The 25,901-nt window shown below is 39.6% G+C and overlaps 1 protein-coding gene across 6 annotated transcripts in view; it reads left to right on the top strand.

Annotated features, from left to right (window-relative positions):
• MGAT5 (alpha-1,6-mannosylglycoprotein 6-beta-N-acetylglucosaminyltransferase) overlaps positions 1-25,901 on the top strand; it is a 117,672-nt gene that overhangs the window by 62,407 nt on the left and 29,364 nt on the right. For all 6 annotated transcript variants that reach the window (XR_014504185.1, XR_014504186.1, XR_014504187.1 and 3 more), the window contains exons 4-11: positions 6,312-6,388; positions 6,754-6,843; positions 11,770-11,841; positions 12,425-12,586; positions 16,003-16,172; positions 18,703-18,837; positions 21,783-21,916; positions 22,860-22,993. Coding sequence is in view for 3 of the 6 variants with exons in the window: in XM_083408753.1 (XP_083264879.1) it covers positions 6,312-6,388; positions 6,754-6,843; positions 11,770-11,841; positions 12,425-12,586; positions 16,003-16,172; positions 18,703-18,837; positions 21,783-21,916; positions 22,860-22,993 (974 nt within the window). In the remaining 3 variants the exon portion in view is untranslated. The remainder of the gene's footprint in view (positions 1-6,311; positions 6,389-6,753; positions 6,844-11,769; positions 11,842-12,424; positions 12,587-16,002; positions 16,173-18,702; positions 18,838-21,782; positions 21,917-22,859; positions 22,994-25,901) is intronic.

The raw sequence follows: 25,901 nt of genomic DNA, 5'->3' as shown, positions 1-25,901 counted from the left end.
AGGAACTCTGTTAATACATAGTCCTTTACTATTGATCCTTCAGAAAATCCTTACAATAAGGTTAATTCTGCATTGCCTATTACCAGAATACCTACTAACCGTTGATCTAAGTATGAAGGTGTTATTTACTGCTATGTTGTTTGCTTATACTATTTTGCTCACATATACTGTTGTTAATTTTCTTATTCATATCCATTTCATTTGGGAGGCTTGCATCCAATAACTTTGGAGGGCAACTGGTATCAAAGAACACGGAAAATTGCCTGATTGGGTCATGGTGGTGACAGCCCTGTCTGTAACTATTAAAGCTGTTGTGATAAATATGTATTAGAAAAACTGAAATGTGCTGTAGGTGGTCTGCAGTCAGTATTGGGGATTAACTGCTTGACAGTTACTTGAACATTTTAAAAGTTGCATTATTTCAGTCAAGTGTTAATGGAAGGCTGCTAGCTCAGCAGGTATTTTTTGAAAACAGAAGGAATTTACTTTTATTTCTTCCCAAAAAGCCATTAATGCTTCTGTTGGCATGGAACTGTGAAGCATTTTACCATCTCATTCAAAAAGAAAAGGTTTTCATAATTCATATCGCTTCTGCCTAAGCCCCTTTTTGTGAGTTGAAGGGGGAAAAATGAGTGTATAAATAAGAAAAGAGGTTATAAAGTAACTATTAATGCTGCCTCAGCTCATATGTGATTTTCATCTTTGGGCACTTGTTCTCAAGACAGAAATAGTTTTGGGTTTGGGAGGAGAAGACAAAACAATAAGAGTTTTGTAGGAACTCTGAAGAGTTGACACATAATATTAATTTTCAAAAGGAAATGGGCATGTCTGCAATAAAGGAGTGAAAGCAAATGGAAAAGTCTAATCGTAAGTGCAGTCTCTCCTAGTAACACAAACTAGGATTTTTATTGATCTATTATATTTATAGAACAGCCATGATAAACGCAGTGCAGAAGGATCTCAAGATGGGCTCCCACCAGTGAGCTCACTGCATCCAGTCCTGCTTAGCTTGAGCAAGGTGGCTGATCATGTGCCTTCAGACAACATTGAAAGCAGGCTCTCAGAAGAGGGGCAGCCAACATGGTGCCCTCCAGATGTTGTTGGACTACAACTCCCATAATTCCTGATCACTGGCCATGTTGGTTTGGGCTGATGACAGTTGGAGTCCAACAACATGTGGAGAGCGCCATGTCGGTTGCTTTAGATGCTGTGGTGGAACCTGGGTGCCAGACAAACTTTGTTCATTAACGTCCCATGTTTTCCCCACAGTGGATGAGGCAATTGTATTCAAGTAAGCCAACAGCTACTGCTTGCCACAAGCTAATGTATTGGGGCCAACTTGGATGCTCCCCTCTCTGCAATAACGAGTTTCAAAATCTTAGTAGTGCAGGGCAGAAATGGAAAAGCTGAGCAAGGACAGGAGCTGACAGCTAAATCCAAGCTGCAGCATCACTCGTAAAAAGAAATTGGATTTAAGGAAATTAGAATCAAAGCAGATTCACATATGCTGTATACAGTAAAAGAATATATTTCAAAATCTGGCCAAGAACCAGGTATCCTGATTGTACATTCTTATAATTCATCCTAGGTTCTTAGGGTGAAGGGTGGGATCATCACCAGCACCATAGTAATGCCATCTGTCAATTTTGGTTTGCAAGGCTGATTCTGATAAGGACCTTACCTGTGGAGTCAAAAAGGTTCCCTACCCCTGGAGTAAATGGAAGCAATCAGGGTTTTAAAGAACCATTGTGAGTATAGACCTGGTAGACGATCCAATAAATGATTACATTTCTGGGATAGTATTAGGATGCTGGTCCTACTCGGAGAAGACCCATTGCATTTTAATGGCTATGACTCATTTAGGTTTGTTAACGTTGATGGGTTTACTCTGAGTAGGACTTCGGTAAATGCAACCCCTAGTCTTTTTTTTTTTTAATGACTTACTGTCATTGAACCGAAAGAAGCAGATTGTGATGAAACTACACCCTGTTGCTCCTCATTCCTTGTATTGTATTGCATAACTGGTTTTAGAGAGAACCTACCCTGCAGACTGAATTGCTGAAACGTGTTGACTACATTTTTCTTTAACATATAAAAGGATGTCTATTTGTTTCCTTGCTGGAGTTGTTCCATGGACCTAACAAGGTGTAGCTTGCGCTCACCTTAAAATATTTGGCTATGGTATTGTATCACAGCCCGGATGTGCCCTTTGTGGGTGGGAAGGTGTACCTTATTAGGCAGCAATCGTGAAAAGCTTGTCAAGACGGGAGGATAGAATTGCAAGTTTTGATATGCCCGTGTGGATGATACCCTTCCAACGTATCTTGGAGCTGGCAGGTGCTTCATGCTTTGCTTCCACAAAGTAAGGATAAATAATGTGACATCATTATTCCACCTAACCCTATTTATTTTTACCTTTTTTGGTGAGTATATCAAACAAAAGACTACAAATGCAGGAAAACACCCTTCTAATACTTTGGATTGGTTCAGAATTGTGAGGTGCAGGCTTAAAACATCTTTTCCCCTTGTAATGTATGTCTCCACCCAGATGGTCCAATTGCGGTGTGTGTGTGTGTGTGTGTGTGTGTTTGCTCTTATGCATTGATTTTTCTCAGAATGCTGAGTGTAATTCTGTTCATTGCGTTATAGGATTGGATATTACTCAGCAATTTCTGGAGGAACCTGATATTTTCTTTATTTTGAGACCTCTGTGCCATTTCTATTTGTATTCCTATTAGTATTCCTTTTTCTTCTCTGGTATGTTGATGATTTCCCACCACCACCATCCACCTTATTTGTTAGCTAGTAAAATGATGTATTCTTGGGTACCGTAGGTTCAAGCACCTGCAACTCTATCTCAAATACTAGTTGCATTTGTAATTAGTCAATTATCTTTGACTATAAAGAGAAGGATTTATATTTTTCTTGCTTCGTGCATATACAAGACAGTATTGTTTTGTTCAGGAAGTTGCAATACACTTCATGTTCCTAAACAACTGAAGTTTAGTATGTTGTTTTGAATAACTCCTCCTGGTCTTATCTCTTCATGCTGCATCACTGGAAGTGTGTCTTTGGGTTATGTGCTTCTTCTTCATTCCTTATTTCACAGAGAAGGCAACGCCTGAATCAGGGGTTTCAAAGTGTTTAAATAAATGTAAGATTTCCTAGTTCAGGTGCTAACTTTTTACGAATGTGAGAAAGTGTATGAGCTCAAAAAGCTGCCCTGATTTTATCAACACATAGAAGCAAGATCAAATAAGGATTGTCTGAATACCCTCCATGTTTGCATACATTTCAGTTCTCCCTGCATTTCTCAAAAACGCCTGTTTCTCCCACCCTGTGGTTTCAAAATGCCTACATTGCTTGCTTTTGTATTAATGTTGAAAATCATCATCATCATCATCATCATTATTATCATTATTGCATTTTAAGGGCCAGAGCTCACCATAGTTGCTGACTTTGGTTTCATAGCAAGTTAAATTTAATGCTGCATAGGAAGCTGAGGAGGAGGAAATATGAGGTAGAATGCCTGTGCCTGCATCTGGTTTCTGATCCTCCAGACCACTGAACCAGAACCAGTGCCTGGCAGACAGCCCCATACGCTACCTGCCACAGAAAGTGAGAAGTAAGCATGGTTCCTATTGCAAAGGATAGTGAAAGGTGAATATTTCCTCCTTGAAATTTTGCATCCTCTCCTGCAATCTTCAAGCTACTCTTTTCAGCCAGATCTCTAGGGTGTGTGTGTATGTGTGTGTGAATTATTTCTTTCTCCCTTGTTGCAGGGTGGGGAGTCCTTCTAGAAATTATAAATAGAAAGGCCTTTTTCTATTCAAGCCCATGACAGAAAAATCTATAATGAATCTCTTGCAAACTTCTCTTTGAATTAGCTTGCAGATTGTGTACTGAAGGACAAGTATAGGACTCAGCTAAATTAGTGACCCTACATAGGCTTTTTATGCTTGCTAAAGCCGTAGTCAAAATGTCTGCTGTCCAGCTCAAAACTCATCAGATATTGGCTTCTATTATGTTTCTTAATTGTTGGGAATCTGATTGAATTGACAACAATCATTGTTGTTACCAAGACTTACCAGTTCTCCCTCCTGTAGTTCCAAGGACTTTGAGGCAGAGAGGTCAGTGCCCTTCAAGCAAAGCCCCATTTATTGTCCTTGATACACCACCTTCATGATAACTTCCAGCTGAGTCAATATTATTTGCAAACAAGCCTTGACATGTTGTTTTGATACATCTGGTGCTCTGTGTGTGTTATGTTTTATTTAAGCATTCATGTTATGACCTGAGCTTTATCATAGCATAAAAGCTATGTATGCAAGTACTTAACAGTAGCGTTCTATCTCCTTGGTTTGGTATTATTTTTGTGTACTCTTCTTTTGCTGCCTACACTGTGCTATAGTTTGTATACAATGATATTTTAAATAAAGTTTGAACCATTTTAATATGCTAGGAGATGCGTTGGTTGGAAATGGCTATACTTGTGCCTTGAGGTGATATTCACATGCTAAAGAGTCCCTTCACATTTTATATAGCACAACTCTTCTGAAAGACCCCCTCCCAGGAGACAATGGGTGCAGAAAACTATTGCTGCTATGCTGCCATTGCCGAAACAAAGTAGGCACACTAATGTGCCATTCTGAAGGTCATAATTGAATCAAGGTTTCCACCACCTATATTTAGTACCAAATCTAAAACACTACAAATGAACACTTAACATATAAAATGCAGGGCTGGAGAGAGTATAATTGAGTTACACCGTCACCCAGCTAACCAGCACCATGCCTAGATGTTCAGATGAAAATAAATCTTCAGGGCCTTCTGAAAAGACTGCAGTGTAGCGAAGGATTTGGTTTATATCTGCTCCTTTCATCGGTGCAGATTTAGAGTGTGAAACTGCAGGAGTTACTCCATGGAACCCCAGAAATCTAGAGTTGGAAGAGACTCTGAGGGTTATGTAGTCCAACTTCCTGCAACCTGCAGTTCCCCATCCAATTTGAAACCATACTGGACCCTGCTTTGCAAATGTGCTAGCAGTTTTATTGCTGCACCACTAGGAGGCATTCCACTGATTTATTCCTTGTGTTAGTTAACAACATTAGATAACATCCTGGATTAATAATTTGGGGTGGGGAAGCAGGCTGAGTTCTTTGCAGTAGTAGAGGAGAGTGTGGTTGGGTAGTGATTGAATCAACTGCCTGAGTTATTTCTGCATTGCACAGATGGACTATTGTAGGGATGTAGAACCTGTGGCCCACCAGATAAATGTTGGACTCCAGCTTCCATCAGTCTAAGACAGCATGACCAGTGGTCATGGATGATGGGAGATGTAGTCTACAACATTTGGGGGGGCTGCAGGTTCCTCATCCTTGGTTTACTCATGAGAGCAAAACATGTCCATCAGCCACCAGGGGCAGGGCATTTTAATAGGCACACCACACCTGCAAATGTTAGAAACATCTATGAACAAGGAAATGGGCTGGCTGACCATGACAATGAAATGAAAAAGAACTTCCTACTACCAAATCATCAAACTTATGTTTAATCAAGAACATGAGGTCAATGAATGCAATATGTGGTCAGGCTGATAGTCATGGGGCTGTCCCAACATGGGATGGGAAGATCAATAAGCCACTAGCCTTTGTCCTCTGCACAAAGTCCCATGTGTATACACAAACTCCTCACACATGACTTTTGGAATCACATGAGGACTGGGTAGAGCCAGATAACAAAGAGAAAGAAATCTCTGGTGTTGAGATCCCAAGGTTCTGACCAACATCCCGTTTCTCTCTTTATTTTCATACCCATAATAATGTGTGCCACTGTAAATGCATGTGCTCCATGCAGTGATAAGAGGTAACGCAGCCTTAAAATGAATTAAGCTTGCATCTGTGTTCTGAGGTTTGTCAAACATTTGACTCTCAACTGCTCATTGAATGATTGCTGTACTTCAGTTTAACAAATAGGTTAATTGCATTTCTTCTTAGGAATTTGGCTGTGCTTAATTATAAATGATGAGGAATTATTTCCATTTTTTAATTCTTAACAACCTGTTCTGTTTGAGCACAATTGCTGCACATTCAGTTTTATTCCTACCTGGTTGTATGGCCTGCTTCTAATTCTCCGTTCTTGGGGGCCGGGGGAGAAAAGGCAATGCTCATTTTTAGAATTCAGTTGGGATTTGGGTGGTGATCCATCTGCACAGCCAGTTGAGATGAAGTATGAATATGTTATGAAGTGTGCTACAATTATTGAATCATATTGTGTTTCTCTCTCTCTCTCTCTCTCTCTCTCTCTCTCAGATCTCATTAATGGAGCCCAGGAACAGTGTGAATTGCCTCCCATGGATGGCTTCCCCCACTGTGAGGGCAAAATAAAAGTAAGACTAATTTCCTATAGCATTTATTTGTTGAGTGGGCCAATGGTCTGATTTGATCTAAGGCAGATTCCTAGCCTGAAAAAGCCCCATATATAGAATGGTGTGCAGAACAGATCTTGTTCCACTTACATTGTGTGCACAGTAGTAAACCATATATTGATGCAGTGACTAACATTGAGGTTATTCTACATGTTCATGCATGAAATATTAACATGATGTAATAATTTATGGCCACAGCTGACTTTGCTGATTTCAGATGCTGCTTTCTACCAGTTCACCCATATTATATATGTATGGTTGGTATTGTAGTTAGGCTTATAAACCCCATATCTGTTGACTGTATGTGTGTGTTTTTTATCTTCTAGTGGATGAAAGATATGTGGCGATCTGATCCTTGTTACGCAAGTTACGGTGTGGATGGATCCACATGCTCCTTCTTTATTTACCTCAGTGAGGTCAGTAAATTTGTATTGTGACTGATATGTAGAGCTGTTTAAAAATCCCAATGACTGACTGGATTTTAAAATAAAATTTCAAGCAGTAATTGTTTAGCACAATAAAAAATAATTAATGCTAACCACAATTTAACCCCATAGGCCCCATGATAGTGGGGAGAGGCAAAGTGGCTCAGTCCAGAGTTTTTTAGTAACCTTTAACTGCGATTTAGATCGGTGGGCAAAAAAGTAATTAGTCTTGCCCTTTGATATGGAAACTGTATTGTTCTTATCAGAGTCTGCATAATTGTGACCAATAGGTTTCGTTTTTCCAGCAGTATGTTACCGTTTGTACTTTATAACACTTGTAAGATGGAAAATGTTTCTCCCCCCCCCCCCCCTATATTTCTCTCCGGTATAACTCCCTGAATATTCAAAGTACCGGCTGACTATGAGTTATCCTGGGTGAACTCTTAAATTTTGTTGCACTTTAAAGATTTATTCCCTTTTAAGGAAGGTCTTTCCTTAATAGAATTTAGCTGTCTTTGAATCATCAGCATTTCCTGCTGATGTAGCTAATGAAGAACGTAGAATTCTTCTTTTAAATTATTAAAATGCTATGTGCATACTGTGTGTCATAGTACTTCTCCTCTCCCCCCCCCAAAAAAATGGCATATTTATTCTCTCAGCTTTCAAGAGGTAATGAAAGGCCAAAACATATTCTTAGAGCAAGTTAGCTTGTTAATATCTCCCTCACCTCAGGAGGTATCATAGTGTTTCCTGGCATGTGTCAGTGAGTATTACCGGTATCTTTTTATAGACATGCTAATTAAGCTCAATATAGATGATGGAACAAATACAGTTCACAAGAGAATGCCAGCAAAGGAGTGCCATAACTTGGGTGAAAACAGATTTTTAGAAGATCAGTACATCCAGCATTGGTGGCTATTGATCAGCTTGTGGCTTAACTTCTAAACTGTTGCTTATTAGATTTACAGTCTATCTTACTACAGTGGTACCTTGGGTTACATATGCTTCAGGTTACATACACTGTAACTTTAGGTTACAGACTCCGCTAACCCAGAAATATTACCTTGGGTTAAGAACTTTGCTGCAGGATGAGAACAGAAATTGGGCGGCGGTGGGGCGGCAGCAATGGGAGGCCCCATTAGCTAAAGTGGTGCTTTAGGTTAAGAACAGTTTCAGGTTAAGAACGGACCTCCGGAACGAACCAGAGGTACCACTGTAATAGGTTCTGGGTGAGTTAAAATGGTTTGAAGAAAGAGATGGAACATGCAGTCCCAGTGGACCTCAACAGTGGCTCTTGCTGTCATTTGTTGGCTACCAGCTTACACTGGGCAGCACACACTCTCACAATTAAAAGAAAATAAAAGCATTCTAGAGCAGTTACAACACTGTAAAAAGATTCACAATTAAAAACACGATTTCATCCGGTGATCTCAGGGTCGCCAGGTGTACAGTACTGTATTCTTCGGCCATTATTTAGGAACGTTTTCAAATTCCTCCTCACTATGATGCACCTCACTAGAGGAGGGCATTCCACAAATGGGGAACCACCAATGAAAAGGCCCTTTTACATGTCAATGCCAACGAAGCAGCCCCTATTGGTGGCATCAACAGCAAGGACTGACCTGCAGATCATAGGGTACAGGGTGTTTGATACTGAGGAAAGAACTCTTTTAGGTACTTGGATCCTAAGCCATTTAGGGTTGCATATGCTAGGACTAACACATTGAATTAGGCCCAGTAGCTCCCTGGCAGCCATTGCAGTACTTTCATGACCTGTGACACATGGTCCCATTGGGCTGCCATTGCCTTGTGATACTACTTATTAAGAGTAATGGGTTCCATTTATTTGGTGGTGAAAGCTGGTAATCAACTATTGCATGAAGTTTCACTGTTCAACATCTATAAATATATCACACACAGATACTTCTGCAGGGATAATAGAAAGACAGAATTGCAGTGGAAAATTATTTTGAATATGTTCTTTTAGAGTGTAGGAGGAGCATATTCTCAACCAGTTCAGATCAGAGAGTAATTTTGCGTTTGCTCATCTCATTTTTCTAAAAAGCAAGATGTTATGATAAGGCTATAAATATATAAGTTTGTGGAGCAAGTGTTTTAACCTCATCAGTCACACTTTTTAGACTTATTTTCTATGTTGTGTATTGTTGAAAAGGTTTTTCTTTACCAGAGTCCATTACCCCATTTTTAGGGTGATTGTAAGAACTGAAATCTGGGAGAGGTGCATATAAGTGTTCTATGACACCTACAGTAGTATTATATGACCTAATATATGTTGGCTAGGGGAACACCCTATATACTTCCATTTTGTGCAAGGCCATTATATACAACAGGTTAGAGCTATGCAGATAATGGGGCAAAATGTTGTTTATAACACCCAATTCACCACCAGTGCTCTCAGCCATCTTGTAACTATTGATGAAGAAAAAAATGTCAAGGCCTAGTGATATACAGTGGTACCTCGGGTTAAGTACTAAATTCGTTCTGGAGGTCCGTTCTTAACCTGAAACTGTTCTTAACCTGAAGCACCACTTCAGCTAATGGGGCCTCCTGCTGCTGCCGTGCTGCCGGAGCACAATTTCTGTTCTCATCCTGAAGCAAAGTTCTTAACCCGAGATACTATTTCTGGGTTAATGGAGTCTGTAACCTGAAGTGTATGTAACCCGAGGTACCATTGTATAATGATTTGTGTTTATCATGTCCTTCGCTTGACATATTAGGATGCTTCTGTATTTATGAAAAAATAGTGAATCCTAGATCTTCAAACACTCCAGAATTTAGGGAATTTATGAAGTACTTCATGTGGCATTTGTTACAGTACATAATTGTATAGAATTCATTGTGCTTCCCCGAAGAACAAATGATCCATGTTACTCATCAATCTGTTTTATGTTTAGTGAACAGCATACATAAAAGTCTTTGGGGGTTTCCTAAGAGGTTTCTTTTTGACAGCACATAAAACTAATATTGTTTGGTCATGGTATTAACCTTGAGCTTAAATTCACCATACTTAATCCTGTGATTAATATTATGATTAAGCTAAACAACAATTTCTGAAAGCTTAAATATTTGTGAATTCAAGCATGAAATAAAATTCTAATAACCACTACAATGATGTGGATATATGAATTGTGTTGCTTGCTAAAGATAACCTGGAACTGGTGTCTCATAAAGTAATTTGTCAATAGGCAGTCTTCTTTTTGCAGCAGACTCTTCCCTGGTCTACCTTTCTATCTGATGCTCCAAAATCATGGAGCATTATTTCTTCAGGCATCCTCTCAGAGATTGATGGAAGATTCTTTCTCAACACAATTTGATCTTTAAATCAGTCATCATAATTTTCAACTAGAGTTCTAGACATGCATATTCTGCAATAAGGAATGCAGTAGTTTCAGTAAGGAATGAGAACAGTACTAAAAAGAGAATTGGGTTTTTGAGAGGTGGATAGCTTAGTAATTCACCATAGGTGGGAGCTATTTTTCTCCAATGACTTCTGACGAGGAGATTCTGCTTAAAATGTGCAGTTATTCCTCAGTATGTAGCATGGTGCTGCTTCACAGAAACAGTGAAGTACCTCTGCTGCAAGACAAAATTATAAAGTTGCCTGTGAAGAAGCTTGCTTGGTAATAATGTGCCATTGGTTAAATTCTGATTGCTGATGACAGTTAAATCCTACCATCCCTCTGGCTGTTCTTTCTATCAGAATTAGGCAATAGAGATTCTGACATGGTCAGAAGCATTTCTTTATTCATCTATTTATTCCACACCCACCCACCCCCGTATAGAACAGTGCTAACAAAAAGCAGATTATATAAGGCTATCTCTTTATGGATTAAATTCTGAGCTATAGCCTACTTTAAATCACAGAGTGTTAGTCCTGTCCTAGGACTAACAGCAGTTTGGGGAGGGGGGTGTTTTTTCCAGCACAATGGTGCAGGAGGAAAGTGTTGACCATGGACACGGTGGAATCCTAATCAGACCTCCTTGCACTTTCCATTTCTATTTTAACAACAATAACAAAACATTAATGAAAGTAATGAACAAACCATGGCAGGATTAGGGGCAATTTGGCACATGGACTCAAACTCTTTTGACTGGCAAGTTATTAACTTCTCTGCTAGCACTGAAGATTTTGGTGAGTGGCAAAGGTTTTGACCTTTTTTTTTGTAGTGAATCATTTTAAAGTGTTATAGCTTCCTTATCACTGGAACACTCATTTTTGGACTGTAGAAAAGTATTTGCTGTTATGCATCCCACGTGTTTTTGGATGCCAATGTGCATTGGGATTAGTACCACCAGGAAATCCATTACGATAGGAGAATGGATTCATGGCATCCTGTGTTCTCATATATTCATTGTTGTTGGCATCTGTCCGTCTCGAGGGACAATGTAAGGGAAGTGTTGCCTTCTGTGGATATCGGTGTTCCTTCTACTAAATAAATAAAGTCTTAATGTCACAGTTTTTTATTTATTATTGACTCGTGTTGTGCTTTATTCTTGCATAATGATTTAAACACATTTTTCTCCACGTGCCAGCTGTCCTGTTGTGCTGAGCACTCCAATTTTCTCATAGCAACTTCTTCAGGGTTATTTCATACAATACGTATAAGATATGTTGAAGATTTGATCAGTTAATGAAAGAGAGCCAGTTTATTGAAGAGGCCAAAGATAGGACTTTTAATAGCCAATCTGTTTTCGTCTTCTTCTGAAAATGCTATTGCTGTTACTACGATATCTTCAAAGAAGTGCCTCTTTTTTGGTTTGTCGCCTGCTGACCTTGTGCTGTTTTGTTATGGCTACCAGCAAATGAGAATGGGATCGCATCAAGGATATAGTTGAATGAACATCTTGCTTGATGCATCTGAAGCTGTGCCTAACAAAAGATCCCTATATCTGCAGGTTGAAAACTGGTGTCCCCGTTTACCCTGGAGAGCAAAAAATCCTAATGAAGAAACTGATCAAAAGATGATGGTAAGGAGTATGTCTCAAAGCTTTCAAAATGGTTAACAAAGTGGGCCTTGGGGTTACCTTAAGTTCAGCTTTCTGTGTAGGGAGAAAAAACCAAAAACAAATCTTGGGCCATAAAGTAAACCCTAAACCGTCTAAATGCCTAGTAATTCTGGTCCTAATCTCACACACTTGCTTTTTCTTGCCATTCTTTTGGAAACATGCATTTGTTGGACATACTTAGAAGTTAATACACGATTTTTAGATACTACAGCAAATATTTGGAAGCATACTTTTTATATTGCAGGTAGGTCTATTCAGTCAGCAGACATATTTGGTGTAATGTATGAAATGACCAAAGTAATATGGGGGGAGGGGAGAACACACATGATGAGCTCAATTATCACACAGATAATATCTGAGAGCTTACTTTCCATTTCCCAACTTTGTGAGTTTGAATTTTGGAATATCTGTATGCATTTTTTAAATAAATGAAGTGGAATGACACTGTGCCTCAGACACCCACACACTTTAGAGAGATTTCCTATTAGGGGGAAAAAAATCATTTTTGCAATATCACTTTTAAAACTTTTCTGTTTAATTGAAGGCCGAAATCAGAACGAATTTTGAATTGCTATACAAAATGATGTCCAGGCATGAAGAGTTCCGGTGGATGATGCTACGAATAAGAAGGATGGCAGACACTTGGATAGAAGCAATTAAATCACTTGCTGAAAAACAAAATCTGGAGAGGAGAAAACGAAAAAAAGTGAGTTCTGCTCCAAGGCAGCAATACCATTTACATTGCTTCATCTAGAAAACTGCCCCATTAGCCCTAAGTGTCGAGTAGGAGTTGGTTCAATATACTTGCCATATGTCAGTATACCTCTTTGTAGGTCAGAGAAAAAGAGAGAGGTAACTAAGCTAGCAATTCAAAATGCTTCCAAATGGTGACACTTAAGTAGGTAGTGTAGGCTAACTAAAAACCAGTTACAATTCTCTGCCAGTGGGATTTTAATCCAATTAAAAACATGAATCCAAGGAAAGGAGCATTTTGAGGATAAAGGTAAAGTAGTATCTGAATAACCTTGATTCTGGATGGACAGGTATTGACTTGCAATCTCTCCATGGTGCTAAGGGCCCAATATAAGCTGATTTCAAATGTCAGACCCTCCAAGTATCCCTATTTTCCAGGGACAGTCCAGGATTTACAGAAGCCGTCCTGGTTTCTGATTTGATCCTGAAATGTCCCGCTTTTCTTTAGGATGTCCTTATTTTCATTGGATAAATGTTGGAGGGTATGGAGTTATGTGACCCCTGAGCCAAGGAGATAAGTAACTATGCAACCTTTAGAAGACATCTGAAGGCATCCCTGTATAGGGAATTTTTTTAAATGTTTGTTTTGTTATATTTTTATATATGTTGTAAGCTGCCAGAGTGGCTGCGGCAACCCAGTCAGATGGGTGGAGCATGATGATGATGATGATGATTAAATAGGACATCCCTATTTTCATCACAGAGAAAATAGTTGGAGACTATGAAATATTGCCATCATGTATGGAATACCTTTATTTTAATCCAGATGTCTGGAATTAGAATTATACCCCGGGTGCACTTTTTCTTTGCAGAATTTATCTACAATGTAGTCCTTCTAGGACTAAAAAGGAGCCACCTACTATTTACAGTTTTCTATCTGTGCACAAAAAGCATCTGGGACACAAAATATCCTAAGAAAACTAATTGTATTTTATATGTGGGGTGCTTTTTTGGCCTTGCAAATACAATAATTTGGGGTGTGATTTTCCTAGTCATCACAGAATCATGGAGTTTGATGAGACCATGAGGATTGTTTTTATCCAGCTCCCTGCAATGCAGAAATATTTTGCCCTATGTGGGGCTCGGACCCACATCCCTGTGATCCAACCAGGTTATAATAATAATAATAATTTATTATTTATACCCCATCCATCTGGCTGAGTTTCCCCAGCCACTCTGGGCGGCTAACATTCAAGTGTTAAAAACAATACAGCATTAAATATTAAAAACTTCCCTAAACAGGGCTGCCTTCAGATGTCTTTTAAAGATAGGATAGCTGCTTATTTCCTACACATCTGAAGGGAGGGTGTTCCACAGGGTGGGAGCCACTACCGAGAAGGCCTCTGTCTGGTTGGTACAGGTTTATGGTGAGATGGTGATTTTTGATTTTATTACTCCAGCCACTGGAGTAATATCCTGGCATTTTTAAGAAGTCCCGTGGTTTTTTCAAACAAAAACTGATTCAGGAAAAGCATTCATTCATTCATTCTTCTGGCACCAGCCCACATGACTCTTTTTGGGGACATCTTACAACCCCAAATTTCACTCCAGTTTTTCTTGGGATATAAAAATGTCCCCCAAAACTATTTGTGTTATGCCTTTCAGTGGTCTGAGTCAGTGATAACGTGAAAGCATTTTTGGCAGTCTCCTTTTGGCCATAAGGAAATGATTTAATTTTCTCACAGGGTACCTCACAGATAACCTCTTGTTATTGTAATGAGAATAATTGGGGTTAAATCACATTAGAAGTAACTGGTACTAATATAATTGGCACCATCAGATCAGAAGGGGTTCTGTACCAGCAGTTAAACCAGAGAGTATTTATTCTGGATACACATTTTAAAAAAACAAAACAAAAAACAACCCACACATTAGATTGTGCAGAACATGGACTAACCTTCAGGGATTATATAATTGGAAACTAAATGATATATCCTAACCGTGATTACAGAATTTGAAGAGAAACTGAAACCTGCAACAACCTGCCAGACTCAGAGGAATCACATTTGAGATGTAACATCAAATGAATGACCAATAAAAAACCTTAAATATAGTGTATTGCTTTTTGTTCTTGACTGTGTACTGGGTTCTGCAAACAGCTAAGGGACTAAGGGCTTTGGGTTGTATGTGTATACATACTTACAGGCAGGGAAGCCCACAACAGTGCCTGTTAATATTAGACAGGCACCTTCGTTGTACTGTTTGTTTTTTGTGCCTTCTAAAACTTTTTTTCCCACCAGCAGGCCTCCCTAGAAATGTAATTTGATCATATGCATTTGTTCTCAGAACTGTTGCTCTTATCTATATTTTGATAATTGTATTGTGTTTACTGTTTTCAAAGTATATTTTATTGCTATATTGAATTGGTATTTTGTATGTTTTATGTGAATTTCTTAAGAGACTGTGATTTAGTAGTATTTTGCTGGCCAAATAAATGATACTGCTGAGACAGTAGCCCTGTTCATGTTTCACTCTTGCACAGGGCATAAATTTTAGGGAGTGGGGAGTGGCTCACTTTTAGTTCCACTATCTTACTGGTTCTGTAAGGGGAAAATACCACTGTATGAGCACATTTGCAGGAGCTTCATGTAGTCTGAGAACCTAATTGTGGTGTGTGTGTGTGTGTGTGTGTGTGTGTGCGCGCCAACCAGTGGCGTAGCATGGGTTGCCTGGGGCAAGACAAGTATCCTTGCAGCTGTGATGCCTGTGAGCATCAAGGGGGTTTGGTCAGGAGTTGGTATCTTTCAAAAGCCCGTGCAGAGGGAACCTGAGCAACTGGCCATCACCAGTTCTGTGTGAGGCAGAGGGCATGCTATTATTATTATTATTATTATTATTATTATTATTATTATTATTACTACTTTCTTTTTATCTTATGAAATTTTGCACCCCTAACAATTTTGCGCCCAGGGCAATTTCCCCCATTGCCCTGCCCATTCTACGCCACAGGTCCCAGCTGTGCAAATCCCCAGGAAGCTTGCACATGCTTCTCACACAAAAGTGAGGCCTTGCTTCTCTCTCTGCACACTTCTGCCCACATGAGTAGGTCTGAAGTAATTTCAATAATTGATGCCTTTGAATGCATGACTTATTCTCTTAGTTTCTTTTCCTTTTGCATTGTGCCTGTGAGTCTGTGGCTGAGGAGTATCTTGTGTGTGTTTTTAACATTCTGTAGATGCTGTAAATGAACAGCTCCATATGCTTAGAAAATACTAGGTGTTTTATAAGTGATTGAAATAATTAAGTACAAATATTTAATATGCTATGTTGTAGCAATTGGGGCTATTGATGTAAAATGATGTTATAGTTAAACCCTCTGTTCAATATATATCCAGTACTGGATACTTACATTTCAGCTTTCTTTTTCAGGTCCTTGTTCATCTGGGACTCCTCACAAAAGAATCTGGATTCAAGATTGCAGAAAATGCCTTTAGTGGTGGCCCACTTGGTGAATTAGTCCAGTGGAGTGATTTAATTACATCTCTCTATTTACTGGGCCATGACATTAGGATTTCAGCTTCATTGGCAGAGCTCAAGGAGTAAGGAGATTATTTTCCACTTTGAAACTTGAGTACCAAAAAAACCCCCCTTCCTTTAACTGCAAACTCTCTTGAAGCCTTTATTCTACAGCCTATAATTTTGTGAAGAGGAAAATGAAAGTGATAATTCACTAAACAGATGATAAGTAGATTATTTTCATAAGCTAAATATGTGCACCATGAAAAGCATAATATGTTTTCATTGTCACTGCTTCCTCCTTAGGCTTCATAAATGAATGCTGGAAAATTCAGAACTAAGCAGTTCTATTCTCTGCCATTACAGGTGTGCTAGACATCTGCAGCAAGAGAAATGTGTTCTAATTTGTTTCCTCTTTTTCTTAAATAACCTTTATTTCCAACATGAAACTGTTTATCAGCAAATTAGATTGGTTGTGGTTAATTTATGTGAAAGCCATCGTTTTGTTCAGACAGGTTTTGGATTTTGAGCTGTTTTCTGAAGATCCTGTTCTTCAGCATGCGACCCATAATTTCCAAATTATTTCATTGGATACACATTGAGAATTAAGCCCATGGTTATACTGTATTGTGCTGGGGGTGATGTTTAATAGCACAGGTGGTGGTACAGTAAGCCCACAACATGCACACTTAATTTGTTTGCATTCAGCCTTATGCTCTTGGCAAAAAAAATGCAAACAAATAATAAAAGATAAAAGCAGGCAGAAAGGAGGCAGGCTTCTAGGAACAAAGGCAAACCCCACCCACCATGACATCTAACATGTTTTGACTATACGTGGTTTTAGGCGTGATCCGAGGAACGTAACACCCGCATAGTTGTGGGGTGACTGTATTTGTATGTCAGAAACCAATGAGCTTTGATTTCAGGGCCCCAAAGAACTGTTCTGCTGTACCATATCTCAACTCAATAAGCCTGAAAGACTTCTCTATTATGTTTCCTTGTAAATTAAGCCAGAGAGTTAATGTATGGCAGCTAGTCCCGGAAGTGTGTGTGCTTGTATTTGTATAATATACATAAGCAGCCATGAATTAAAATGTTTACAATATGGGATTAAAGGATTAGTCATACTGTTTGGTGACACTCCTTTGGTACATGAATAGGCCCATTTGTGGAAAGAATTGTGTGAGTTTAACGTAATAGGGTATCCCTATCTGTTTTAATCTGGTCTGGTTTCACTGTATTTCTGCCAGTGCAGTGAGCACATGTTTATGCTAAGGAAGTTATCAAGTGTTAACCCTGTTGTGGACATTTCCATGCATTAATACCTCTGTCAGTAGTGCTGTTTGCTGAAATGTGAGACTAATGCGATTTCAAAATGAGACTAGCATAATTTCTCTGGAGATTGAGGATCTGGCAAGTTAGTTGCATCTGGAAAGACCAAATTTTTTGAGGCAAGCTTTTGTCTTAGTAGAGAGCCTACCAGGCCCCTCACTTTCCCGATATATAAAACCCCAGTAAGAAATTGGAAGCACATTGTAGCTCACCTACTACCAAATGGGGAAGAAGAGTTATTGCGCATGTGTACATCCATGTGCACACCCATACCATGGTAAGCTTGGGGATTTATTCCTCTTGCAGTGTTTCACAAGTATACAGTACATGGAGAATTGGCTTCTCTGAGACATGTAGTTCATAGAGGGAACACAGAACCCAAGGTCATTTGTGAAGGTTACCTATCAGTATTGGATTGCAAGGCAGGAAATGGGGAGGGGGCACTCAATGAAGGGTATGGAATTCCTTATAGGGAAGATGCCCTCCAGCTCCAACCTATTCCATATCCTGCTTCCATTCCCTGACACAATATTCCACTTCATTCTAGTAGGGCTCCTGGAGAAGGCAGCAGTGAAGAGTAGAGGACACGAAAGCCATGTTGCACAAACCATATTTTTCACATTAGTCTTTGCCTGCACAATACAGTAAGCCATACTATGGTTTTCTGGGACTGTGTGGATGTGCAGGTACAAGGAGAGTTGGTTGCAACCACTATGCTTTCTTCCTGGTCTTTTTTTAACTCCTCTGCTGAGCTAACCAACGATTTGGCTTATCTTGTTTTCCAAACCCAAGTGCTGAGAACAAGCCTTGGCTATAGCTCACAGTTAGCAAGGAAAGAGCCTAACCACAAGGCCAGGTTTTGATGACGCACTAAATCAAACCATGGCTTAAGACGGGATGAGTAAAGTGACTGTGAAGTTCTCTCCAGGAATCCACATGTTCTCACAGTCCTGGTAAACCATAGATTAACATATGGTGTTCTGTGAACCAGGCCAGCAAGATGTTAGATCAGCGCTGATAATTTGAGGGTTAGAATACTGCCTTGGGCAGGCTTTTGGAGTTGCAGTGACTCCTGCTCAGACACTGTTCTTAAAAAATCCTGTTGAGGCAATACATGCGCGCACGCGCGCGCGCACACACACACACACACTGGTTTGTTAGTCATTCTGACTCTGGGAATGGAAAAATAAAGGCTCACTGTTAAGACTAAATTTATTTCATTCTTATGTATGAATGCAGGAATTCGGTGGAAATAAAGTTTTTCTTTTTTCTTACTATTAGGATTATGAAGAAGGTTGTTGGTAATAGATCTGGCTGCCCAACTCAAGGGGATAAAGTAGTGGAACTAATTTACATTGACATTGTTGGACTCACTCAGTTCAAGAAAACCCTTGGACCATCCTGGGTTCACTATCAGTAAGTGTTCCTTTCTAAAGCAATTTATCAGAAGGAATTGTGGTTCCACATGTCTAGTGCATTTTTACAACTTTTTCCTCATTGTTCCTGATGTTGAATCTGAATTTTTAAACTAGCCCTATTTATGTGCTACACTTCTATAGAGCATTCACATAAGGCCATAGCGCCAGTGTCACATACCCAGGCTGGTCCTCATATCTTGTGTGGACATCGGGGAAAAACTCCTGTGTATGAGTAGCTTCTTTTTCATAGGAGCTCTGTTCATTTGCACGTCTGTGCTCAACAAGCAGCCTTGCTCCTGCTTTAAAACACAAGTGCCCAACTTGTAAGAAATTGTATGACAGTAGCTTCCGTACCCCCTTATGTCCCTCAAGGCCAGAGCGTTGGGAGTCTGCCTCCTCCTTCAGTGAAGTGGAACTGGAAAATTCCTGGATATCAGGAGGATAAATATTGCACAGAGCAGAAATGTAATATTTTTTTCTTAAGACTAAGATTCCTGATTTATGCAAGCCTGAATCTGACTCTACTATGGAGTAGCTAATCCACTAATTGTTGTTTATATGCCACTGAAGAAGAAGTTTGAAATGCATCTGGCAATTGGAGTCACTACTTTTTGCTGATTAGATTTATTAATCTCTGTTTTGTTATCTGTTTTGTTTTTCAGTATTTGATTATGCATATCTGAAAGTATACTTAACCAAAATAAATTGCATTATTTTGCATTCGTCTTGCTTTTTAGTTGCTTTAGTTTTTTGTGGTCAGGGTCACTCAGGTGTATCTCCAGACTTTATTTTGGTGCACTGTGAACAAACCTTGTATTCATACCCGCCCTTCTCCCCACTGACACCCAATTACTTCCTCTTACAAACAATCCAGGGCTTGTTTTTCTATCCAGAGTGGTGAACTGAACTACAGTTTATACTTGCTCTCCAAATCATGTTTTCAAATCAGCTTCAAGCTGTGGTTTGCCATTCTAGTTTGGAATGAAAGCATAATCCATATTTGAATGACTCAAATGTAATAGGCTTGCAGGAAAATGGAAGTAAATATTTTTTTCAGATGAGCAAGGAGAGTGTGCATGTGTGTGCAAGCTTTATCACGTAACACCAAGCCACGGTTTGCAGTTGTAGCAGAACAGAGCCTGAAAAACATAATTGAAAATATGAATGGGCAACATATATTCACTCATTTTTCATTCATGTAGGTTTACATTGCCACTGGATTCCAAATTTTAGAAACTGAGCAGATTCTGATAGGAAGAAGATGGGAGGAAAAAATGTGCCTGACAAACTAAAACCTCATTGTTTTCCTTCTTCCTAGTTCATTAAATATATGAAATGACATGGATATGTCAACTTTTCTTTGCTGCTTTTCTTTACCAAATGGTTCAAATTGAAAAAAGGCTGTTTTTAGCATTTGAGGTAACTCAGTTAACTATTCATTTTGCAGCATGAACTGAGTAATGGAATAAAGTGCTTTGGAAAGCTATGGGCTCTGGAGGCATTTGTTGACAATGGGTTCCAACAATTTATTGCCTTTTCAGTTCAGGAAGTTAAATTAGTGATCCTTTGGTTTTCTTTAAGCTTTCTGTTTTCCAGTTATTCTTTGGTACTCTATAAAGTGGAAGTCAGCAAAACACCTCCAAGTGGTATAGCAGTAAAACTGCTAGCACATTTGCAAAGCTTAGTAGAGTCTGGTATGGTTTCAAATTGGATGGGGGACCAGGTGTTGAGATTCCTGTATTGCAGGGGTTGGACTAGATGGCCCCTGGTATCCCTTTCAGTCCTATAGTTCTATGAAAAGTAGAGAAGAAGAAAACTTAACAGTAAAGCTACTTTAGGAATCACATTATATACCTTTTCTTAACTTTGGTTTACTTTCCTTCAAACATTATTTTTAAGAGTGCACCATATGCATAGCACTGCATTAAAACTTGACTTGGTGATTCATTTCTTTGTTATCAGTTTTAATGCAACAGGGAGAATAATAAATATTATGTAACCTGTCACTGTATTTCAGATAGTTAATTCAGCCTACTCATTTTGCTAATCCTTATCTTCCAAGAATCATCCCACGTCCTGCATTTGGCTTAAAACCAAATGCTTTTATTCAAATCCCACTCTCCTTTCCACAGTATAACCCAACAGCTTCCTTCTGCTGTATGATTTATTCTACTAAATAATACGTTTGGTTCCCGACAAGCACTTGATGTAATCAAAAAATAATTCTGCTGCTGTAAAATGTTTTCACTGAAAGCGGTTGACATAAAGCTTTGAATTTCAGCTACCCAGTGCAGACTTAGGGGACTTAGAATGTGGAAGTATCATGGATGCATAAAATAGAATCACAGAATTGTAGCATTGGAAGGGACACCAAGGGTCATCTAGTCCAGCCCTCTGCAATACAGGAACTCAGCTAAAGCATCCATGACAGGTGGCCATCCAACCTCTGCTTAAAAACCTCCAAGGAAGACAGTCCACTTCCCAAGGGAGTCTGATCCACTCTTCAACAGCTCTTATTGTCAGAAAATTCTTCTTTGTGTTTAATTTATTGCAACTCTTCTCCCCCCTGCCACCTCTTGATCCCATCCCAACTCTGAAACTGCCTTTCAAATACTTTTTCTATCAAAACCTCTCAACAAAGTACTCCTAGGGCATTGTTGAGAAGTACTTCTAGGACACGTGCAAGTAAGAATAATAATACTTGGTATTTTGGGAGAATGGGCCCTTTATGGTGTAAATTGGCCCGTGGTGTTGCTATCAGAGGCAGATGTTTACCATATTTTCTTTGGCATAAATAACTATGAATAGTAACCATGCTGATTTGTTGATACATATCATGGTATTGCTTTTATTCTCGGTTATGCCGGAAATTTTTGTATCAGCTTTAGAAGGCATGGTCACCAATTACTAACACTGTTGTTGCCTTCCTTTATCTTTGCACAGGTGCATGTTACGAGTGCTAGATTCATTTGGGACTGAACCAGAGTTTAACCATGCTCATTATGCCCAATCTAAAGGCCACAAAACTCCATGGGGAAAATGGAACCTTAACCCACAACAATTCTACACAATGTTTCGTAAGTTCAAGTTGTTTACAAAAGCAATTTTTGCTTTTCAGAATAGAAGTTAGCCCTCGGAGTCTTCCAAGTCAAGATATTACATAAAAAAGAAGATATGTCCACATATTAAACTGTTTTTATAGTTCTGTAGTTATTTTGGTATCCTTCACTTTTAATATTACAAGTCTTTGAATATAATGAAAGGGTGAACATATATTCTAAGCACTTATTAAATGCTAGGCGCTGGATCCCTGCTCTCTTTGCTGGACCATCCCACCTACCCTTATCAACCCCCTCACCAAAGCCACCCCCTCCCCTTACGCATCATCAAGGACACTCTCTCCCCTCCCTCCTCTTCCCTGTTCTCCTTACACCTTGCCAGACATCTTGCTCACTGGGCCACCCATCCTCTGGCCTGTGCCACCTCCTGCCTTTCTATCTCCCTCGTCCTCAGCCCCTTATGCTGCTGCCTTGGCTCAGCAGTTCTGAGACCAGGTTTTTTTGGTTTTTTTACCATGCTGAACCTCACAGTGGCGCTGTGGGTTAAACCACAGAGCCTAGGACTTGCTGATCAGAAGGTCGGCTATTTGAATCCCCGCCCGGTCTCAGCTCCTGCCCACCTAGCAGTTCAAAAGCACATCAAAGTGCAAGTAGTGCTGCTCTGGTTCGCCAGAAGCAGCTTAGTCATGCTGGCCACGCGACCCGGAAGCTGTACGTCAGGCCCCTTGGCCAATAAAGCGAGATAAGCGCCGCAACCCCAGAGTCGGTCACAACTGGACCTAATGGTCAGGGGTCCCTTTACCTTTACTTTACCTCATAGTGCTACCTGTCAACAGCCATGTGAATTGCAGCATGACAATATCCTTAGGAAAATACATAATAGAAGATAAGACTTATGACAGTGTTGCAGTGATGCATAATGATGCAGTGCTGACTTTTTGTTTGGTTGATTGGTTTACAGCTCACACTCCAGACAATAGTTTCCTTGGTTTTGTTGTGGAACAATATCTGAATTCCAGTGACATCAAGCACTTCAACGTAATTAAAAGGCAGGACCAGTCGCTTGTCTATGGCAAAGTTGATAACTTCTGGAAGGTGAGTTGCTATGCTGAACAAATCTTTTCTTGGAAGTTCATTTTCAATGACTGAGCAGAACAAAAAGTTGCAAGCTTAAACTGAGCTATATTTTAATTAGTGTTTGACAGGTACTTTTAAGAAAACAATGCCGGCAGATATTATCTGTTCAAAGAGGTTTTTAACAAAAGATGCAGCTCCTTTAGACTACAGTCTTGTACACAATTTTACGTCATTATATGTTCAGCCAGGTTTATTGCACCATGTTTATAACTGAAAGATTTGGAAGGCAAAAGGTACATGCCATTAATCTGTACCAAGCCATTAGCTGGTTTATCATAATGTGTATGAGCAAGTACAAACATTTGACTCTTGTCTTCTCCCCTCTCCTCAATTTTCATGCATTGAAAAGAAACTTAGAGCTCCTGGTTGGCTTCTCAGTCAAACTACTTTCCATATTATATCTCAATATTGGAAACAAAAACTCTCCTAGCTGTACTTACTGGGTGGAATTCAACATCATGCTCTTCCAATCATTCTATCTGTGCAAGCATTACAACTTGTCAGGTGGAATGATTCCTCTCTCTCCTACCTCCTCGTGTTGTTCAGGTGGTTTTACTGCCACCCAATATATATATATATATATATATACAGGGAGTGCAGGAGCCAAATTGTACATGTGGAAGTCCTTGAACAGGGCTTCTGTTGATGAGGCTGGTTAGGTGAATCCTGCCCACTGTCTTTAACACACTATTACATGCACTGCCTCTGTGTTTCCATTTGTGAGATTTCTAGTGTGAGTGTCACATTCTTTTTACCAAAGGATCTCCAGCTAATTGTCAGCTTAACTGAATGCTTAGCCTTACAAATGCCTCCAAAAAAATCCCTGTTTCCAACACTCTCAAGTTTCTTTGTAATCAAAGTATTCACAATCCTGACCATAGTGGAAGATAGAGGCCCTGATTTGTGCAGCTACACATTGTGAAGCCACACAACAGCCAATGGAGACTTACTCCAACTCTCTCATTTGTTATAAGTAATTGGTCTCTGGGTAGCAGCCTCTGGCCAAACTTGCTTGTGGATTCATGTGTTGTTGAACTTGTAGGCACTGAAAGAAAAACAGAAGAGTTGATTTCTCTAGTTTCAGCTATTACAGTATTTGTCTTTCCAAAATGCTCAAAGGAATTGCTTTTACATGTTTAAAGATTCATTGAATTAGGTATTATTTTAAAAGTATTGTTTATGATAAAGTGCCAATGGTAGACTAGGCCATTGGCACTTCCAAAAATTATAACCTATGAGTTATCTTTTGCCTAAAGTTTTTTTTTTCTTTTTTACTTGCTGACTTGCTGTTTCCCTGTAATCATAATATTAAATAATTCACCTATTTTCACATGCACGGCAAGGTCTTGACTGAGTCAAATTTCTTAGCAATGACTTCAAGGCATTCTCCTCATCCAGATAGAAGTGCAGAGAGAGAGAGAGAGCTGTGTGCTTACAAAAGAGATTTTCTTTTGTTCTTTTCCCTTGAGAATTAAGCATACAGCTCCAGAGAACAAGGGCAAAAAAACAATCCTTGGTCACCTCTGGTCTGCTAGAAGAACAAACACCTTGGAGTATCCTTCCCCAGCCTATTGCCCTCTAGATGTTTAGGACTCTAGAGCCAGTGTGGTGTAGTGGTTAAGAGCGGTAGTCTCGTAATCTGGGGAACTGGATTCGCGTCTCTGCTCCTCCACATGCAGCTCCTGGGTGACCTTGGGCCAGTCACACTTCTCTGAAGTCTCTCAGCCCCACTCACCTCACAGAGTGTTTGTTGTGGGGGAGGAAGGGAAAGGAGAATGTTAACCGTTTTGAGACTCCTTCGGGTAGTGATAAAGTGGGATATCAAATCCAAACTCCTCCTCCTCCTCCTCCTCCTTCTTCTTCTTCTTCTTCTTCTTCTTCTTCTTCTTCTCTAGCTCCTATCAGCCCCAACTAGCATGACCACTAGTCAGTGATTATGGGAGTTGTAGTCCAAAACATCTGCAGGGCACTAGGTTGGGGAAGGCTGCCTTGGGGCATTCTCCAAATTGCCCTCCATTCTCAGTAGAAAGGCTTCGTGTTGTCCCATTATTGCCCAGAGGGCACGGCCATTGTCCATAATACAACACAAGTATTCAGAGAAGCAAATGCAGCAAGTACTACTCTGTGCTATTAAAGTTCTGTAATTTCTAGCTCTTCATAAGAGGTAGCTGCTGAGAGCCAGATGAGGTAATCTTAACCTTTTGTGCTTATATGTTGTCATTTTATTGGGTAAATGGCTAGCTGAAATGCAGTTGTAACAAACTGAATTATAATGGCATGTTAACAGCCAAAGGCAGCTGTGTTAGCATGTAAGCAAGAAGTTTCAAAATCCGGTTGGCCAACAACTTTATTGGACCTATCAAAACATTGCAAATTTGTTGCAAGCTTTTGAGTTGTCCAGGCAAGATGTTACATAAAGCAGGAGGTGACGGTTTTTCTTTGTTTGTTTTTAGTACAGAGAGGTTAGGCTAGATATTGTAGCATGTTTGCAGATGGATCTTGGAGGCTGGGTAAATCTCTCCTTGGTGCTACAAATACCAGGTTTTACACCTAGCATTCTAGAATAAAGAATCAATAGCTTGCAACCCAGATATGTACTTTAGTTACTGAAAGCGGGATTTCAGCTAGTCACAACATCAAGAGTTTGGGTTGAGGAAAAGAATTAACTGGATTTGCATTGTTTAAAAGTTAAATTTTGCATGCACACAAAAGTAAAAAGAGTTCTTTATTCAAGAAGCCATCTCTGTTCTCTTACCTTCCAAAAGAGCTATCATCTCTACCAAGCAGTGTCTGTAAATCACAGAGAAGGTACTTTAATACTAGCTTCTGAGTCCGGCTTGTTTGGAAGCCATTAGCCATACTCCCT

Source organism: Podarcis tiliguerta (assembly GCF_965153285.1).
Source record: "Podarcis tiliguerta genome assembly, chromosome: 1".
Classification (NCBI taxonomy): Eukaryota; Metazoa; Chordata; class Lepidosauria; order Squamata; family Lacertidae; genus Podarcis; species Podarcis tiliguerta.
This window is presented reverse-complemented; position numbering and strand designations above follow the sequence as displayed.